General features: G+C 48.4%; 1 protein-coding gene across 1 annotated transcript; it reads left to right on the forward strand.

Moving 5' to 3' along the window:
* Positions 1-275: 275 nt before the first annotated feature.
* Positions 276-16,689, forward strand: EFHC1 (EF-hand domain containing 1; the record flags this gene model as incomplete). Its single annotated transcript, XM_084283421.1, has 11 exons — positions 276-338; positions 4,544-4,765; positions 6,252-6,539; positions 8,235-8,384; positions 9,503-9,695; positions 10,003-10,223; positions 11,064-11,204; positions 12,429-12,642; positions 13,237-13,384; positions 14,206-14,422; positions 16,400-16,689. 11 exons carry the CDS (start codon positions 276-278, stop codon positions 16,469-16,471), a joined length of 1,929 nt encoding a protein of 642 aa, XP_084139547.1. The 3' UTR covers positions 16,472-16,689.
* Positions 16,690-17,643: the final 954 nt, after the last annotated feature.

A 17,643-nucleotide genomic window follows, 5' to 3' on the forward strand; every position in this document is an offset into this window, starting at 1 on the left:
GAAGGCTGGGCTCCCACCACCCTTTGGGGACATTTTAACAGGGGGGTGTCAGCCCCAGCTGTGCCATGAGGGCTCCCACAAGGCAACACCCGAGGGGCCCCGAGGCCTCCCAGGGCCGCAGCCAAGGCCGCGGGCCCGCCCGTTGCCATGGCAACCGCGCTCCGTCGCCCAGCGCGCATGCGCGCTCCGAGGGCGGGCGCATGCGCAGTGGGCGGGGGGCCGGCGGTTGCCATGGAGACGGCGTCGCCCTCAGGGGAAGGAGCGCGGCCGCCGCCATGAGCTCGGAGCGGGGCCCGGCGCTGCCCTTCCTGCCGGGCTGCGCCTTCAGGGACCCCACGGTGAGCACAGCCGCCTGGTAGCACGCTTCCCCGGGGCCCCCGGCGTCCGTGCTTCTGCTCCCGTCCTCCTGGGACGCCTCCCCCTTCGATAGAGGCCTGGCCTAGGGGGTAAACGCCCCCTCCCCCCTCAGGGACTCCCTCAGGGACCCCCTCAGGCCCTCCCCTGGCTCCCTGGCAGCGCTGCTGTCCCCACATCCACCCGCTGTCCCTCCAGGGGACGTGTTACCCCTGCCCGGAGCCCAATCCCAGGGAACCCGCTGTTCCCACAGACTGCCCGCTGATTCCCCCAAGGGCTGTGGTAGGTCCCCAGTTCACTGGAGTCCTGTCAGTCCATGCCTGGGGAGTTGGGGAGACTGCAAACGCACTGGGCACCCTTTGGGAGTACCCACCGAGGTGACTCCCGCTGAGGTAACACCCACCAAGATGGCACCCAAGGGACCTGGTGCCCTCTGAGCTCTCCTGATGCTGCCCAAGGGACCTAACACCCACCAAACGTCCGTGTCCTGGTGTTTCCCAAAGCCAACGGAGAGCTGCCGATCTCACTCCTTGGGGGCTGAACTCTCTAACCCCACCTGGTACCCCTGAGGTCGCCCGCAGGAGACCTGGTGCTCCCCGAGTGCACCCAGTGTGATTTCAAGCCTGTTCCCAAGGAGCTGGGTATCCCTGAGCCCACCCTACAAGGGATTTGGTACTCTTAAACTCATCCCCGAGGAACCCATTGCATCTTGCACCCATCTGATACCCCTGAAATTGTCCTGGTAGCTTTGGAGAGTGAGGTTTCCCTTCCCATATCAAATTCATGTGATACCCCAAGGGAAGGGGTTCCCCCAAAGTCACTTTATAAACTTGAACCCCCTGGGAAAACTGCTGCTTCTCTGCCCCATCTCAAGACCTGCTACTCACCAGGCACCTGATAACTTCCACAAATGCCTTCTCTGTATCCCCTGGAGAACTTAATCAAACCATAGGGATGCTCAGGAAACCGAGAATCCGATATTCTGTTAGAGAACTGGGATCCCTGTGTAGAGCTTATGCCGTCACAGCCCCCAGGATCCTTCCAAGGAAGCGAGACTCACACAGCTGTGCCCAGGCCCCCTAGGCAACGAAGCAACCTTTCCTTTTCTCCATTCCCAATGATCCACACGCTGAGGTTCTGATAACCCCAAACCATCCCGATAACCTCTTGTGAAAGCAGTAGCACAGAAGAAAACTGATACTCCCTGGGCTCCTTCCAGTACTGATTTGGAGTTTCCTTCTCCCCAGGGAGCTAATATCTCAAGTCTTGATGCCATTACTCATCTTCAGATGAGAATCCACTATCCTTGAATTTTCTGGAGTGCCTCCCTCAGAAGCAATGCTCCCAAACTTCAGCAGGGAGCAGATATACTAGTGCATGCCCGACGTTCCCCTGGAGCTTCATATCTCTGAGGATGGGCTTAATATCCCATTTCCAGAGAGCTCAGTACTCAAGTGAGGCCTATTTGTCCCCTTTTTTGTCCCCTGATCTCTCCCAAGACATTTAAATTCCCTGGCAGGGCCCCAGCATGCTCTGATATTGCAGGATGAGGAACCTCATACGTGGAAACCTTTGTCATGGACATGCTCCACTGAAAAATAAATATATAAAAAAAGGAGGGAGATGCCTGGAGGTGGCACTCCTGGTCCTGGATGCTCCTGTGGAACGCTGACCCTTCCAGACTCTGCACTTCAACAGCTTCTGACGCTTCCCTAGGTCGCTTCCCTTCCATCCCCTGCCACCACAAGGTTATTTCTGGAGGAGGCTGCAGTATTTCCCAGGTGCCCTCATGACAGAAACTTCCATAACTCTTAACTGCTCTCTTTTATTTCTTCTGCCTGTGTGTGGATTAGCCCGGGACACGCTGTCGCTGTGCAGTCCCCGTGGTGCCCTCCAGCACAGTCGAACTGGTTTCTAGGTCAGTGATGAGTTCTTTAACAGTAAGTGGAGTCAGTTACTCGTAACAAACACTCTCAATCAGGCAGCTCTAGAGGTTATCTCTGCGTTATTCGCATGCTTGAGTTGGAAATTTACAGTGCAAATCTCTGCTCCTAGCAAAATATTATTTCCTCTATCGGTAAAATGCTGCCTGCTTTAGTCACGTGAAGGGCTGTGCTGACATCAGCCTGTAGGAAACACCCGCAGGACTTAACAGAGCAGGTAGTTCAACACTTCAGGTGCTCTGAAATAATTTGTAATGTTTTAAGGGGATCCAGGCTCCACAAATGGCTTTGCACTGCTCCTCAGGACGAGCCTGAGCGAGTGAAATCAACTCCCCTTGCCAGTCTATAAAATGAGCATCGTGATTCTTGTTTTCCAATGAATTTTTGGGATGCGCAGAAGAAAATCTTTGTGTTTGAGTGAGGCTGTGGTTAGTTAGAGCTTTGTGTGTGTGTGTCTGTGCGCAGAGACACCAGCAGGGGAAGCAGCATTTGTGTGAGGCTTTATAGACTTAGCCAAGGACTTAATTCAGCTGATTTTCTCAGATAGGGACCGGCAGCGACTGAGATTAGGAGTTTACATTCTGGGCTTTCCCTTTCAAAGTTACGTTAGTTACCTGATACTGCCAGATGCAGGCTGGCCTGGCGACCTGGGAGCCTTATTCATTCACGGGAGGGTTTCTTTAGTCAGCTGTGGCCCTTAAAAGCCCCTCTGCCTCTGACAAACACCTCCGTTGCCCAGTTTAAGGCCAAACTTCTTGGTTTTCCCTTGAATGTTTTCCCCACAGCTTTCCCTGCATAAAGGCACTTAGTTACCAGGAGGAAATGGCAATCCTGTGGCAGGGCTCATGTTTATAAAGCACTCAGTTACCACGTCTTCAGTAAATTCTCTTGTTTTCCCCCGAACCTGTTTTCCTAACTGCTCTGCCCACAGCATTGCGAGATGCACAGCACCAGTTTGGAGAGAAAAGAGGCAGTTACTTGAAATTCAAGTGGGGCCTGGAAGGTACGAATAAGATTAGAGGCTTAACCATGAAGAGCAGAGAGGGGGAGGAGGAGAAGTAGTTCACGTGCCCGGGGTTGGACAGATCGCATGTCTGGGTCTGGAAAAGGAGCTGAAGAAAATCTAGAAATGCCTGCAGTTCTGTTTTATTTGGCAAAACTCAAGGTAAAGCCAGAGGCTTTATTATCAGGGACTCACGGTTTCTCCTGTTTTCCCTGGAACACTGAGTGCTGAAGGCCTGCTGGGAGCAGCCAGCCATGCGCTGTTTCAGACGGTTTTGGGGTTGCAGATGAGGTTCCAGTTGTGGTCTGTGGGTGGACTCACGTCCGATCTTCATCTTCAGCAGTGAAGAACACGACTGGGCAGGCAGAGATCCCATCGTGTTTTCAGCTCTGATATTCTCTTGTGCATCTGTGAGCAAAGCAGGGACCTCCCTGTGCCATTGGAGAATGATTTAGCTTCAAGAACAGCTCAGGAGCTAGCGTGAAGTAGGGAGCAAAGACAGGTGAAGAGCTCTTCACCAAGAAGAAACCATCAAAACAAAAAATATCAGGTGAATCCTACAGACAATGTTATTCAGTGCTCACAGACAGAGTTCTGTTTGTCTTATCAGGCCTAACAAATCGGCTACAGGGCCTTAAGCTGTGGCTGTGGCTTTTTTCATGTGTGGACCTTTGCACAGGCTGTGGAGGGATTTGGTAGGTTCGGTGTGTTTCACGACTGCAGTTCTGTGAGCACGACATGCCTGGACTCAACGCAGCAAGGAAAACCCTCTGAATATCATCCCCAGGAGAGTTTCGACAAAATATCAACAGAGAACGCAGCAGGTGCACAACCATCCTTGTGTAACAGCCAAGGGAGCACCATGAGGCATAACAGTGGGGTCCCTTGGTGCTTTGTACTGCAGGAACACAGAGAAGGGAGCAAAGAGTTAGTGAGGCAAATACTAGGACAGACAAAGTGCTGTCACCCCATTCTGGACACCGAGGCTTGTGGTAAGTCTGCACCAGAGCTAGATTTGAGATCACTCTGCTTCTTTGTTCCTCCGGTCACTGTTTGTTTTTTTTTTTATTTCAGCCTTTTTGATCTAAGCATAAAATTTGATTGTAATTTACTGCTGCAGTAGGTTATAATAAAACGCCGTGGAGGCATTCTGGGTGTCTGACTCGTACTGTTTCTCTGTGCTTTCAGTAGCTGTCTCTGCTGAGTGCGTGTAGTGCTTTAACATCTGGTTTTTCTTCCCCAGAAAACATCCTTTCATCGCTCGCAGACCCTGGGCTACAAAAATGGCTTTGCCTTTTCCCGGCTGCCAACAGTGGGGATCGGCGGGGAGCGACTGTACGTGAATCAGCTTTCGCAGGCTGAATTAGATGAATTATCCAACACGAGACCCACGCTGACCTACGGGCAAGCCAGGCAGGCTCCTCCTTCGGGCTTCATTCCAGCGCACGTGGCTTTTGACAAAAAGGTAGAAAGAAGCTTATTCCAGGAACATCAGCTGGCCGAGCTCGGAGACATAAACAGTCAGCTCCAGGGTTCATGGGACAGCGTACAGCAGTTTTCAGATGCCATTGCCCTTAGTCAGAGACAGCTGAACCCCAGTCTGAAAGAGGCTTTCTTTGCTCAGGAGGAGGATTATAATACGTACACGATGTAAGACATTCCCCACGAGTTACGCCGGAGCATTTCCAGCAGGAGTTTGAAAAGAAGTTTGATTAACTCTGAAAAGCTTCCGTTTATAACCGTTGCTCTGTAAAAGCCAGCCTGCCCTTCTGCATTTCCAGAGCTATACTGAGGTTGCAACCAGGCTTAGACTGTAAAAGTCACTCTGCAGTGGAGTGCTCGCATACTGTCTGGCTGTGGTCTATCTATTTATGCTCGTGCTTGTCACCGCAGCGTGTTAGAGCCTGCGCTGCCCCGTTAGTACTTCCTGCATTGCATCCTGGTGATCCTATCGGCCTAGGAGGTGGCTGTGTGTCTGCCCGGAGCAGTCCTGAGCTGACCTTCGATTTTCAACGTTGCTCAGGCTGCACGAGGGCGTGTGCAGCCCCAGGCAGAGCAGTCCCTGCAGCGTGTGCAGGGCTCGGCAGTCCTGAGCACACCCCAGGAGCTGCACGCTGCCAGGCAGCCTGCAGCCAACCCTCAGCCCATCTGTGAGACAGCCTGGGGAACAGATGTGCTGTGTTAATTACTGCTTCAGAGGCCATTCTTTCAGAGTCACGTAGATGTTGCCATTTAATCTGTCAGACACTTCACGGCCCCTTCATTCAGGCCAGAGGAACAGCCACTTGCTTACCTAGCTCTGTGGGCTGATGTAGGCTGGGCGTGCAAGGCTTGATTAGCCATCTACGTCCTCTTAGGGGCAGTGAATGTGCTTGGAGGGAATACTTGTGCTTCTTTCATGCACAGGAACTGTGAGCAACTGGCTTTTGGCAGGGTATGCAGCATGCGTTTTCTCTGGGCCCTGATTTCTCTCCTTGTTTCTCCAGCACACACTGGCTCTTCATGGATATGAGTTCCTGAGCCATGCAGCTCCTAAGGTCCACAGATGTGGTGAAACTCAACTAAAAATCACCAGGTAGCTTTGTAGACCCTGGTTTAAGGAGGCTGACTATTAAAGAAAGTCAGGTGTGTTAGTTAGCGAGATTACTGGCAGCAACCAAGCACCTGGCAGGAGGTAAAATAGCAGGTGATCAAAGGAAGAGGGAAAGGACTGCATTTATTACAAGTGTCTCATGCCTACCAAACCAATAAAAGGCAAACACTGATAAAATCCCTCATGATGCCTCCACCATTAGTCACAGATTAGGCTACAGTAGGCTCTGATGATTTTATAGATTACAGTCCAGTAATTTTGCACTGTCGAAGCACATTACAAATAAACTATTCGGACTAATGATGATGTTCAAGTTGTTTCTTTCTCTCTCCCTTTGGGATGTTGTCCCAAACAACAGATTTTGAAGTTCGATGCCTATTTCCAGGAAGATGTTCCTCTCTCTACAGAAGAGCATTACCGTATTCGCCAAGTGGGTATCTATTACTACCTGGAAGACGACAGCATATGTGTCATAGAGCCGGTTGTGAAGAACTCTGGTATCCCTCAAGGCAAACTTATCAGACGCCATCGCGTGCCCAAGAATGACCGTGGGGAGCATTACCACTGGAAGGACCTGAATCGAGGCATGGACATCACCATGTATGGCAGGACGTACCACATCGTCGACTGTGACCCGTTCACGCAGGTGTGTTGCTGGTACAGAGAATACTGACACGAAGAACCCCAGGAGTTACAGGTGGCAAGAGCTGTTAGAGTCCCAGTAGCCTGCACCTGCAGCTTTCACACTGAGGTGGCTTGAGATCTTTTGTTTTGTGTTCTGTGGAGACTTCTTTCCGTAGATCAATAGGTAGTTTGGGGTATGGTACTTGCTGAGGGCACAATAACTGCTCAGTATTTTTGCCCCAGGGCTGTTTTGACTCCATGCTCTGTCCTCCAGATACGGTACAGCAAAAACTCAAAGCTCATTTCTGTGTTAGCAGGATTGGTCTGAGTTCATTTCTCTGTGTACAACAGTTTAACTGCTTGGAGTCCTAATGAACCATTTTGCATATATGAAAGGGAAATTACTGATCTTAGCTCTTTTCCAGCTTCATACTCCTTTGGTAAGAACAGGGAAAGGGAATGCTGTCAGTAACTCTGCGTTGATCTACAGCCAGCCCAGAAGAGCACTCATGGTCAGTGGATTGAGAATCGTGGTACAAACTGACCTAAGAGCGCTTACTCATTGCTTACTTTTCTATTTCAGGCTATTTCTGTACCAGTAAATTAAATAATAACAATGCATTAACAAAAACAACAAATACCAATGTACTGGTATACTCTTAGTTTGTCCCCAGTGTAATCTGGGCCCTGGCTAACCACTGTTCTTCCAAGCACTTCCCAGGAACAATCCAGGAGTTAGAATGCTCCGGGGACCATTCTCAATAGATGAATTGCGTGCAGCCAGCTCATCGCGGAGGCTGAGAGAGTTTAGATGAGGGTTATTCCTTGCCAGTTGGCCTCAGTGTCCAGGAATGTTCCCAATCGTGTGTAATATATTAATATATATCTGTCAGGAGCATGTGGGGCCTACTCTGCTGGAGCTGGATGGCCGTTAAAGTCAGTTGACATCAGATGAAGAGCTGGCTCACCTGTTAATCTTGGTTGCTTGATGGAAAACATGAAATGAGCTACGTGGGTCTACTTCTCAAGGTCTCTGGTCAATTTTATCATTAATTGGCATCCTCTAGACCAGAAGAGTCTGAAAATGTGAACCTGCCTTGCGAGTTTTCAGGGTGATCTCACAAGTCTGTTGGAGATGTTTGCACAGGTGCTTTCTGGGGTGAATATTTTCATGGGCCACTTCCCAAAGCCAAACAGGGAAGAAGTCCAGTGACTTCAGAGGTTGTTTTAAGTGACAGAGGTGAGTGCACAAGCAATGCCCTAGAGTTTGTTTATGCATCCAAGGTAAGCCAAAAAGCCCTTTATAAACAAACAGATTGTTCTTCTGTGGGAAAAGTGCTCCTCCTGGAAAAGGAGCTAAAACTGTTACTCTGGACACACATCTTCCTGGCCACAGGGGCCACTGGTACGGGTTGCACTAACTTCCATTGTCTGATGGAATGGAGAACCCCGGGTCTTTTGCAAATTTAGACCAACTACATCCATGGTTATGCATTAACTTAATCTTTTTGTTTTACATAAAAGAGACCAACCCAACTGTTATCCTCTATTTAAAGCCCCAAGGCCAAGGAAGATGGTGCTTGAGTAAAAACTGACTTAGGACATTGAGGGCAGGACTTCCCTGCGTGTTGTAAAGGCAAACAAAGTCACCTATCGCTAGTCACTTTGTATCATCAGAGTTTGTGGCAGCAACTAATACCTCAGATGACTTTCCTAGGCGTTCCTGGAGAGCCAAGGAATTGAACTGAACCAGCCAGAGAAAATGGTTTTTGATCCTTACACAGAAATGCGTCGGATGCCCCTGCGCATGTACATCACACCATCAGACTTTGACCAACTGAAGCAGTTTCTGACTTACGACAAGCAGGTGAGTGCGCTGGCAGCAATTACCCAAGTTATAGTCTACATGTGTCATAGAAACTCGGGTCTTGTGAATGCCTGCAACTTTAATCGTTTTAAAAAACTCCAGTCCACTGCGCAGACTCCAAATTTGCTCCTTTCTTGGTGTTTGCGAGAAACAAAATCTTTTTTTTGCTCAACTTTGTGCCTTGTGAACAGTTTGTCTTTGGACTGCAGAGCCCATTCTCCAGATCCTTCATCTCTTTCTTGCTTTCTTTTGGGATGCTGTAAGCCACCTGCCTTGGGAAGTTAGCAGACAGGAGCAGATGCAGTTCTAATATGAACGGGGATGATGCAGTCACGCCTGGGCCAGCTCTGCCTGTGACAGCTATTGGGGTGTGTGTGTAGGAGCTGCACCTTGGGGAACTTTTGAGCTGTTCCACTGAGTGCAGCGCTCCCAAAGCAGCGCCTGTCACTTGGATTTGTTAGGTTGCCATTAGGTCAACATGATCCCACAAAGCCAAGCAGGCATTGCACCAGTAGGCAATGGACTTGCAAGCCCTGCAGTATGAACTGTTTGACTTCTGTGGCATTAAAGCAAATTTCCAATAGTAAGAAATAAGATGGGGTTTATAGTGAAGGCAGCTTCCTTAGGACAGCTCCGTACATTCCCCTCTGCCTTCCTCATCATGAGAGTGGTAAAGAATTGGCCATGAAACCTCAAAGAGGTGTAAGAGTCAAAATGATAATTATATCTCACTTTGTTAAGTTTCATTAGAAATATCACCTCCATTAAGAGGACTTCCCTGCTCACCTCAGGTAATTATTTTCTGCTAATTTTTAATCACTTTTTCCCCCATTTTTCCTCACACTTCCTGAACTAAATTTCTTGCCTTAGCCCATATTGTTCTTTCTCACGGCTGCATTCAAGGTAAGCCAGGCCTGTTCAGCTCTCCAGGCTCCTGATGCCCTTCCCTCTGCTGCCTCAGCAGCCGAAGAATCCCAGTGCCCACAGTACAACAAGGGCTTGGTTCTTCTGTTCCTGGCAGAGAAGAGTGCTGAATCCAATCACCTAACCCATTCCAATCAACTTAATTTGGACAAAGTGCTAGTAATTCTAACCCATGTTTGTTTTTTGTGCCCCAGGTCCTTCGCTTCTATGCCATGTGGGATGACACCAACAGCATGTTTGGTGAGAATCGGCCTTACATCATACATTACTACTTGGCAGATGACACGGTGGAGGTTCGGGAGGTCCACAAGCACAACGATGGCAGAGACCCATTCCCAGTACTGATAAAACGCCAACGCTTGCCCAAAACCTTTGTGGAGAAGCAAAGTAAGTTTAGACCAGCCAGCACATCTGCTTGTGCTAAAGTGCCTGGGTGGGTGGGCGTAGGTGTGGAGGCTGTGTCAGAGATACATCAAGTCTGGAGTATCTGTGATGAGAACACTGCAAGTGTCATCAGCTTTCGGCCAAATAAGTTATTTCAATGATCACTCGAGTCTTTATCTTTGGGGAAGCAGAACAATACCAGCAGCTCCCTGAAGATTTTTATACAACTTGCTTCTGTATCCCTTTTCGCAATGAAATATTAACATCTACCTGATTGATTTATTTTTCTTTTTGCTCCCTTGTGCTTTAGAGACCTTCCCAAGCTGTGTGCTGGAAATCTCTGATCAGGAGGTACTTGAGTGGTACACAGCTAAAGATTTTGCTGTTGGCAAATCCACCACTCTCCTTGGACGCAATTTCTTCATCTATGATTGCGACGAGTTCACGCGAAACTTCTATCGCGACAAATTTGGCATCACAGACTTCCAGCCAGTGGAGATAAAGGAGAAACCACCTGAGGAAGTGCCCCAGGTGCTGTAAACAATTTCCCAAAGGCAGGGAGGGAAAGCTGCAGTGCGTGTAAGCTCTGGTTATAAAGTGTAGGTTCAGCTTAGCAAGAGGTTGTAAAGAGGTTCAGCATAAAGGAAAGCTGTAAGCAAGTACCTCGAGGAAGACAAGGCAAGGATGGTCATAATTCATAAAAAAGTGAAAGTCCTCTGAAATCGTCAATTTTGAATACTGTAAAGGACAGAACACTTGCTAATGGTGATAGAAAGCACTCTGCTTGTGCCTATACTAGAAAATTAAATAATGTCAGGGTTTGTTTCCTGACTGCGAAGCTAACTGGCACAGTCTGGCTGTACTCATACCACTAAACTCTCCCTCATTCTCCAAAAAAGGGTTGCTAAGTCCAAAGTGCTTGCTGGGGATAGTCATTGCCCATGTTATCTCCCAGACTGCACCCAGGAATAGTGCGGAGTGTTAGCTGGCCTAGCCCACAAACCTGATGGGGCTTTGATTAGCAGTGTAACCATTTAGATGATTGAGTTCCTCTGCACAGGAAGGGTTAAGTTATTAGCATACCATTAGTCTCTTTATTCAAAGAAATTACCTGGCTTTCTGACTAAGCTTTTCTTAGCTCTCTTAAGTGTTTCTATAAATAAGGAGTCCAATACATGCTTGGGCTAGTAGCCTTTTTACTGGGCAGGGTGGCACAGCACTTGCCACTTGGTGACAGAAGAGATCTTTCCCAACAGATGGTTTCTGATAATCTGTCTTGCAAACATTGTCTTGTTCTTAGTTTCAGCTGTTTCTGCTTGGTTCTTGTTCTTAGTTTCAGCTGTTTCTGCTTGGTATCTCCTCTGGCTGCAGGTAATTCCTCCCTATAATGGTTACGGCTTCCTTGAAGACTCTCTTCAGAACTGCTTTTCTCTGTTTCCGAAGCCTCCCCGGAAAGATATAATTAAGATGCTAGAGAACGACCACAAAGTGCTGCGATACCAGGTGGCCCTGGTAAGACTTTTCCTTGATGATATAGTGGTTACATCAGGTCATGTTTTAGAGTCAGAAGAATGGGAAAAACAGGCTGCTCAGACAAGGCTGCTAGCAAATTTTCTTCTGTGCTGGTGGGACAAGAGATTTCCCCGAGCCAACGCTCGTGACCCTTAGGGGATGCCCCTGGGTTACTGTGTGCTTGCTGGGACAATTAGAAGCACGCAAAGGTAGGAAAAAAAAACAGGGCCAGGCAGTGCAAAACAGACGTGCTACAAAACCACAGCCATTTATGGAAAAACTCCCACTGACATCAGCACGTGACAGATGGCCCTAATTGAAACTGCATTGCAACTGGGCACCGTGCCTCTGCCTGCCTCCGACTGCTGCCAGAAGCGTGAGCTTGCTGTCTCTCTGCTGCTGGCTCTCAGCACCTGCCCTTCCCCAGGCCAGTCCCAGCTGCAGCAGCCAGCAAGGGGCTGTGCTAGCAGAGCAGCAAAGTGCTGGAGCAGAAGCTGGGGACAGAGCACGGGGACAGCGCTTTCCAAAACCCACGGCATTCAGGCCTTTGCCTTTCTGCCAGCTTTGCAGCTGGTTTATGCAAGGAACCTCTGGCACGTCCAGCAGCAGCAATGGCATTTCCTGTGCTGCCTGGTGCCTGCCCTCTCCAAACACTCAGGGTGAATAAGGGCTGATTTCTTTTCCCTTTTGTGCAGGAGTTCCTAAAGGTCACAGCTGACGAGTTAAGATCAACTTACTTTTAAACTAAGCAAGTAAACCCACTGGTGTGTCAGGGGAGTGTCTTCCTGTGAGTAAGAGCACCAAGCAGCACCGGCCCCTCTCAGGCAACCATTAGAATGAAAAATACAACTTCAATAGTAATCTTTACAGCTGGAATTCCTCTGAGTGATGAGTCATTCCATATAGGATATTCCTTTCTCTTGGATTACTCAGTCTGGAAACACTGAATACATTTGGTCACTGCATCCCAAATTCTGCTTGTTAGCCCAACAAGAACAAGCAACCTTTGGAATTCAGGTATTTAATGCTGTCCAGGGCTTTGTTACCCAGTGTCAGTGCATCTGCAGCTTTTGCCTGCATCAACCGCCTTGTTTAGTCAGCTAGAAAAAAAGCTATGAAGTCCGGGTGCTTATTACTAGTAGGTTACATGGTAGTCCTGAGCTCCTCAGGAAAAAAGAAACCTGGTTCAAATGTTCTTTTCCAAAGCCACTCCCTTTCTTCTAGGAGTCACCAAACCCCGAGGACAGGAAGCGTCGTTTCATCCTCTCTTATTTCCTCTCCAATGACATGATCAGCATCTACGAGCCCCCAGTCCGTAACTCCGGCATCATTGGGGGCAAGTACTTAGGAAAGACCAGGATTGCCAAACCAGGCTCTACTACAGACAATGCCGTCTACTACGGGCCCTCCGACTTCACCATAGGTTCTACGATTGAAGGTGAGACCCAGCCTGGCTTAGGAGTGCTCTGAGCATTGGTTTTCAGTGCCTGACCTGTCATCTGTGGCACAGACAGTGCATTTGCCTTCCTGCATTTGAGAGATCTGCTCCTTCTAGATCTGGTTGCATTGAGTTTCCAGGTCACCAGCTGGTGTGAATGGATATAATTCTCCTACTGTCACATAATTAGGAAAAGGGATATGTTCTTCATTGTAGGTGTTCACGTTTTGGGAGCTGCCAGGATTCACGGGGTTAAAGCTCTGCCAGTAACTTTGTTACTACGGCCAGTAACAAAGGCCATTAACCTATCCTGTGTGGAAAATAAATGTAACACTGAAATGTTAGAAACACACCAGTGCTAATGGGGGAGTCATTTTAAGCCCAGGCATGGGGGCTTTGCTTTCAGCAGCTGCTCTTGCGACAAAATTCCCTCTGGGTGAGTGAAACCCTTCACACTCTAAGGATTGCAACAAATAGCCCAGTCAGCTCTGACCCTAACCGCAGGGGAGAAAACATGCTCCCTCCTAGCTGATGAAGTGACTTACCCATGCTGAAAGGCAGGTAGCACTGCTTGCTTTAATGCCTCTTCCACAGTGTTTGGCCACAGGTTTGTTATCACTGATGCTGATGAATACGTGCTTAATTACATGGAGAGCAACGCAGAGCGCTTCCCTGCAGCAACCCTGCAGTCCCTGAGGGATCATTTTCGCCCACGGCAGGTGGTGGAGGAGACTGCCAAAAGGTAGGCTTCAAAGGATGGTGTTGTGGAGCTAAATGAGACTCAGGGCTGACAATGAAGGGGATTTCCAGCAGCCTCCATGGGCTCCAGCCTGCTGTCTAATGGCTGCTCAGCTGATTATTCAGCTCCAAGATCTCGTGTTTGAACACATACAGGGGGTATGAGGTGTGTACAATATAATGTCACTGCTGCCACAGGCCCCAAAACCTTGTGGGGCAGTTCTGTCTCAGCAGAAGAGACACCTTCAGCTAAATGGATGCAGTCACCTTTTTCCAGAAGGGAGCAGTGATCTGTAATAGGTGCTGCTAACGCTGTCTGCGGGCTCAGAGGAGGGTCAGTGGAGTCTTTTTTTTTTTGTTTGCAATGGCCTTTCAGAGCCTAGACCACATACCCTTTTTAGGTGTCTGTCTGGATCCATTTTAGGTGACCTAGTAACAATCCTATAACTTCACAAAGAGTCAGCTCATAGCATGGTGTTTCAGAAGGTCTGCTTGAAACTGGAGTTGCACTGCAATTCCTCAGACTGTATGAAGTATACAAGAAAACCCTCCTTATCCCAAAGGAATTGCAGACAAAGGGTTTACAAAGCAAATGCCATGCAGATGGTAAAACATATTTACCTAATGTCCAAGATGAAGACTAAGCTTCATCTCTCAGTCCAAGCTGAGATGAGCTTGCCATATAAACCAAGCACCCCAGAAGCCTGCTGTGTATTCAGAAATAAAGCCTGGCCAGCCATGGTGGGCAGCCAGCACAGAAGCATCACAGTAGGGCTGCCAGAAATAGCTTTTACATGAAATCCTCTTCTCCCTTTCCTTCTACAGTGATGTCCCTGCACTAGGGTCCAGCCAGCAAGAACTGGATGAATTAATTGTGCGGGTTCAGGAAGAGCTGAAGCTCCATAATTACTTGAACAACAGCAGCATCCAGGAGGCGCTTCTTCGGTGTGACAAGGATGGCTCTGGTGTCCTCGACAAAGCAAAATTTTTATCCCTTTGCAACAGCCTAAGCGTGCCGACCAATGCTGTTCTGGTTAACAAGGTTAGAAGGAAGGGGTGCTGTGCATGTTGAATTCCCCTCCTGTGGGTGTTCCAAAAGAGCTCTTCCACAAACCAGCCCAACCAGGCTAGGCCAACAGCTATTCTATCCTACAAAGGGGAACAGCTTCAAGAACGGGGTGAGATTCAGAAAGGCCTCTGAGCTGCTGGACTGAGCCTTTCTTCTCTTAGAGGATGAGATAATGATTAATGTCTGCTAAATAAAGGGAAGAAATGTAACCCGGGTTGCCCCCAACATAAGCAGCCTAGTTTTCAGCTGCACTGTTACGTGAAGCTGAAGGTGCCTGCTGGGTCAGGTCTCGGATAGAAGCAGACGAGGAGGTTGTAAATCATGATGGAGATGAGGAATAGGCTACTGCAGAGCTCCTGAGTGTCTGTCCTGACCTGAGCACGCCTGGGCCTGAGAGGAGTTGACACTGAGGTGCTTGGGGGCTCAGCCTTAGGAAAGCACAGACACATTGTGAATTTAGAGCAGCTGAATTGAATATTTGAGAATTAAGCGTAGTACAACAAAAATAATAGTAATAATCATATCCATTACTAATCCTTTCCACATTCAGCTGGCAGCCTGACCCTTCTGAGTGAAGTCAGCCTGTGATCCTTTTTTTTTTTCTGTTTATAACGTTTGTGCCCATTTGTCACTGAAGTTCAGCAAGCCCACACAGCAACCCAGCTTCCTCTGCTGCCCATAGCTCGGGCCACCTGCGGCCTCTTGGTTAACCCAACTGAAACAGACTTGCAGGGCACAATGAGCAAAAACAGGAAAGAAACTAAAAATTCTTGCAGAGAGGAGGGAGAATGCTTCCGGGAACATGACTGGCAAGGATCTGTGCTTAGTATAAGGAGATATACAAAAGATTTAGGGCCAGGAAAGGCAGTCTCGTGCTTTAAGGAAGCCTAGAAACCAGAGGGAGTATTTCCCTTGCTAAAAAACCATGTTCTAACCCACAGATGTGAGCATCACAGCCGTGGTTAGAAAGGTGCACAGGCAGGGTAATTAATTCTGTAAATGTGCAGTGAGTAAAGGCCTTTAACCAGTGCCCTGAGGAATTTAAGGTACAAGGTGGTGACCATCCTTCCTTCTCACACACAGGGAGCCTGCGACAAATGAGGCTCAAACCCTGTGTCTGAATCCCCACCTAGGACCCGAACACTAAAAGCATTCCTCTCCTCTCTCCTGAAATCTTAATAAGAACGTGCCCACAGCCCCTGGGACCGTGACGGCGCGATAAATTAAGCATACGGCAGATAGTTAACTACTGTCTGGCCCAGAGAGGAGCACAGCTGTCAGTCACACAAGAACAACACTAGTAAATCTGTCTCCAAGCGACAAGGGGAAGAAGAATCCTTTCAAGGAACTGTGATATTAGACCTTTTCCATCTCCCTGGGTGTCAGAAGGAGATTAGTTATGCAATTAAAGAAACAAAAGCCCTCTTTCTTCCCCGTAAGCATACAAAGGCTATAGCTCTGTAACACAATGCAGGGTCAGGCATGGATACCAGAACTGGCTCATTAGCAGGGCTGTCACCGAGCTCAATTATCTGTGTCTCCACTTTATGCCGTGTGCACACAGCAAGCGACATCACTGAACAGTGACCGTTCGGATATGCTGCCTCCATCACGCTTTTGGCAGGGATTTCTACGGGGTTTCTGAAGGATTTGCTGCGACCTGTGCCAGTCTGTGGTCACACTTCATTTTCCGTGGCTCCGTTGTCACTGTGGTGACACTTAGAGGGCAATCAGGAGTAAACTCACACGCTTTAAGCTCTTGTCCCTGCATAGGTCAGCCATAAGCACTCGAGGTTACCTGTGATGCTACTGAGGTAGGAGGCTCTTCCACACGGGGGAACGAGATCTTCTGCTCTGTCACATAAGGCGTACCTCTGGATACTTCTCCCTAAAAAAATACATGTTTGCAGCTTCTTCCAACTCTTCACGCTGTTGCTTTTTTCCCCCCAGCTGATTGACCTGTGTTCTTGTGGAGAAGACAAGATAAACTACCGTGACTTCCTCAGAGCCTTCCCCTCGTGAAGCTGAAGCACAAGACCAGCAGTAATATCCTTACCTGAGCTGACTGGACGACATCATACTTCAAAAAGGATGCTCTAGTTTTCACCTTTGCTTCACTCACCCTTCCCTCCTTACTAATTTCACCCTGGCTTGGTTAACTTGTTTCTTTCCCAACCTCTCCCTGCCCTTTTTGCTACCACCAAACTCAACCTCTGAACTGCTGGATATTGAAATGAAACTCACAGGAAAAAAATGTTTTGGAGAACCAAAAGCCAGGTTCTTCTGTTGTCCTCACAACTTTTAAATGCTTGAACTAGCAAGTAAGGCTAGAGCAAAAGAGCTCTGAAACCTGGAGTGATGAGCACTCTGGATTTCTCTTACAGAGTTGAAAGGTGCCTTTCACCTTCAAGCAGCAACGACTGCCAGTTTAATTTTTTGTTTGCATTACAATAAGACCCAAGAGCCCTGCCACGGACCCCTCATGCTTGCTAGTCTGAATGTAAGCAAGTCATGTATGGCTGCTATAGTGTTAACAAGTCCCCTTAAAATAAATGTATCTCAGTGCCTGGAGTAGCTAAGGATTAAAATGAGAAAAAAAAAATACCACCACAAAAACAATTCTGATTCTTGATTTACTTGAAATGGAGTAGTGCTTTAGCTCTCACATATCTCATGGAAATGGCAGGGTTTGTACACAGATCCGCTGACAGCAGCTTTGCATTTTTTAACAAAGGTTGGGAGAATGGCTTTCGAACCGAGATGCTGTCTAAACCCATCTCAGGCAATCTGTCAGCTTACAGGCTGGGTCCAATGAAAAGGAAAAACTTAACAGTTGGCATAGCAATAGAGCTCTGACACTTTCGCTCAGATTGCTCATCTCTTCGTGAAGGTAAACGGGGCAGGAGCCTTCTCAGCCCCGATGACACCTGCCAGGTACTGCCGTTGAGCACAGATGAAGGGCAGCTATCACGCAGACAGCAGAGAACGAAGCTCTTTGGAACGAAGTGCTTATTTAAATCAGCTTTTGTGCTGTGGATTCCCACTTGCCCTCAGCCAGCTGAGTCTCCACACGACGGCTCCCTCCTGCCTCCCCTTGTTCAGAAAGGTCACCGCTCTTCCCTTCTGGGCCCGTTTTGTGCTGCTCTTCGCTCCGACCGAGAGTCGCTCGAGCTATCTCGGGTCCACCTCTGATT

Source organism: Netta rufina, assembly GCF_964035555.1.
Source record: "Netta rufina genome assembly, chromosome: 3".
Lineage (NCBI taxonomy): Eukaryota > Metazoa > Chordata > Aves > Anseriformes > Anatidae > Netta > Netta rufina.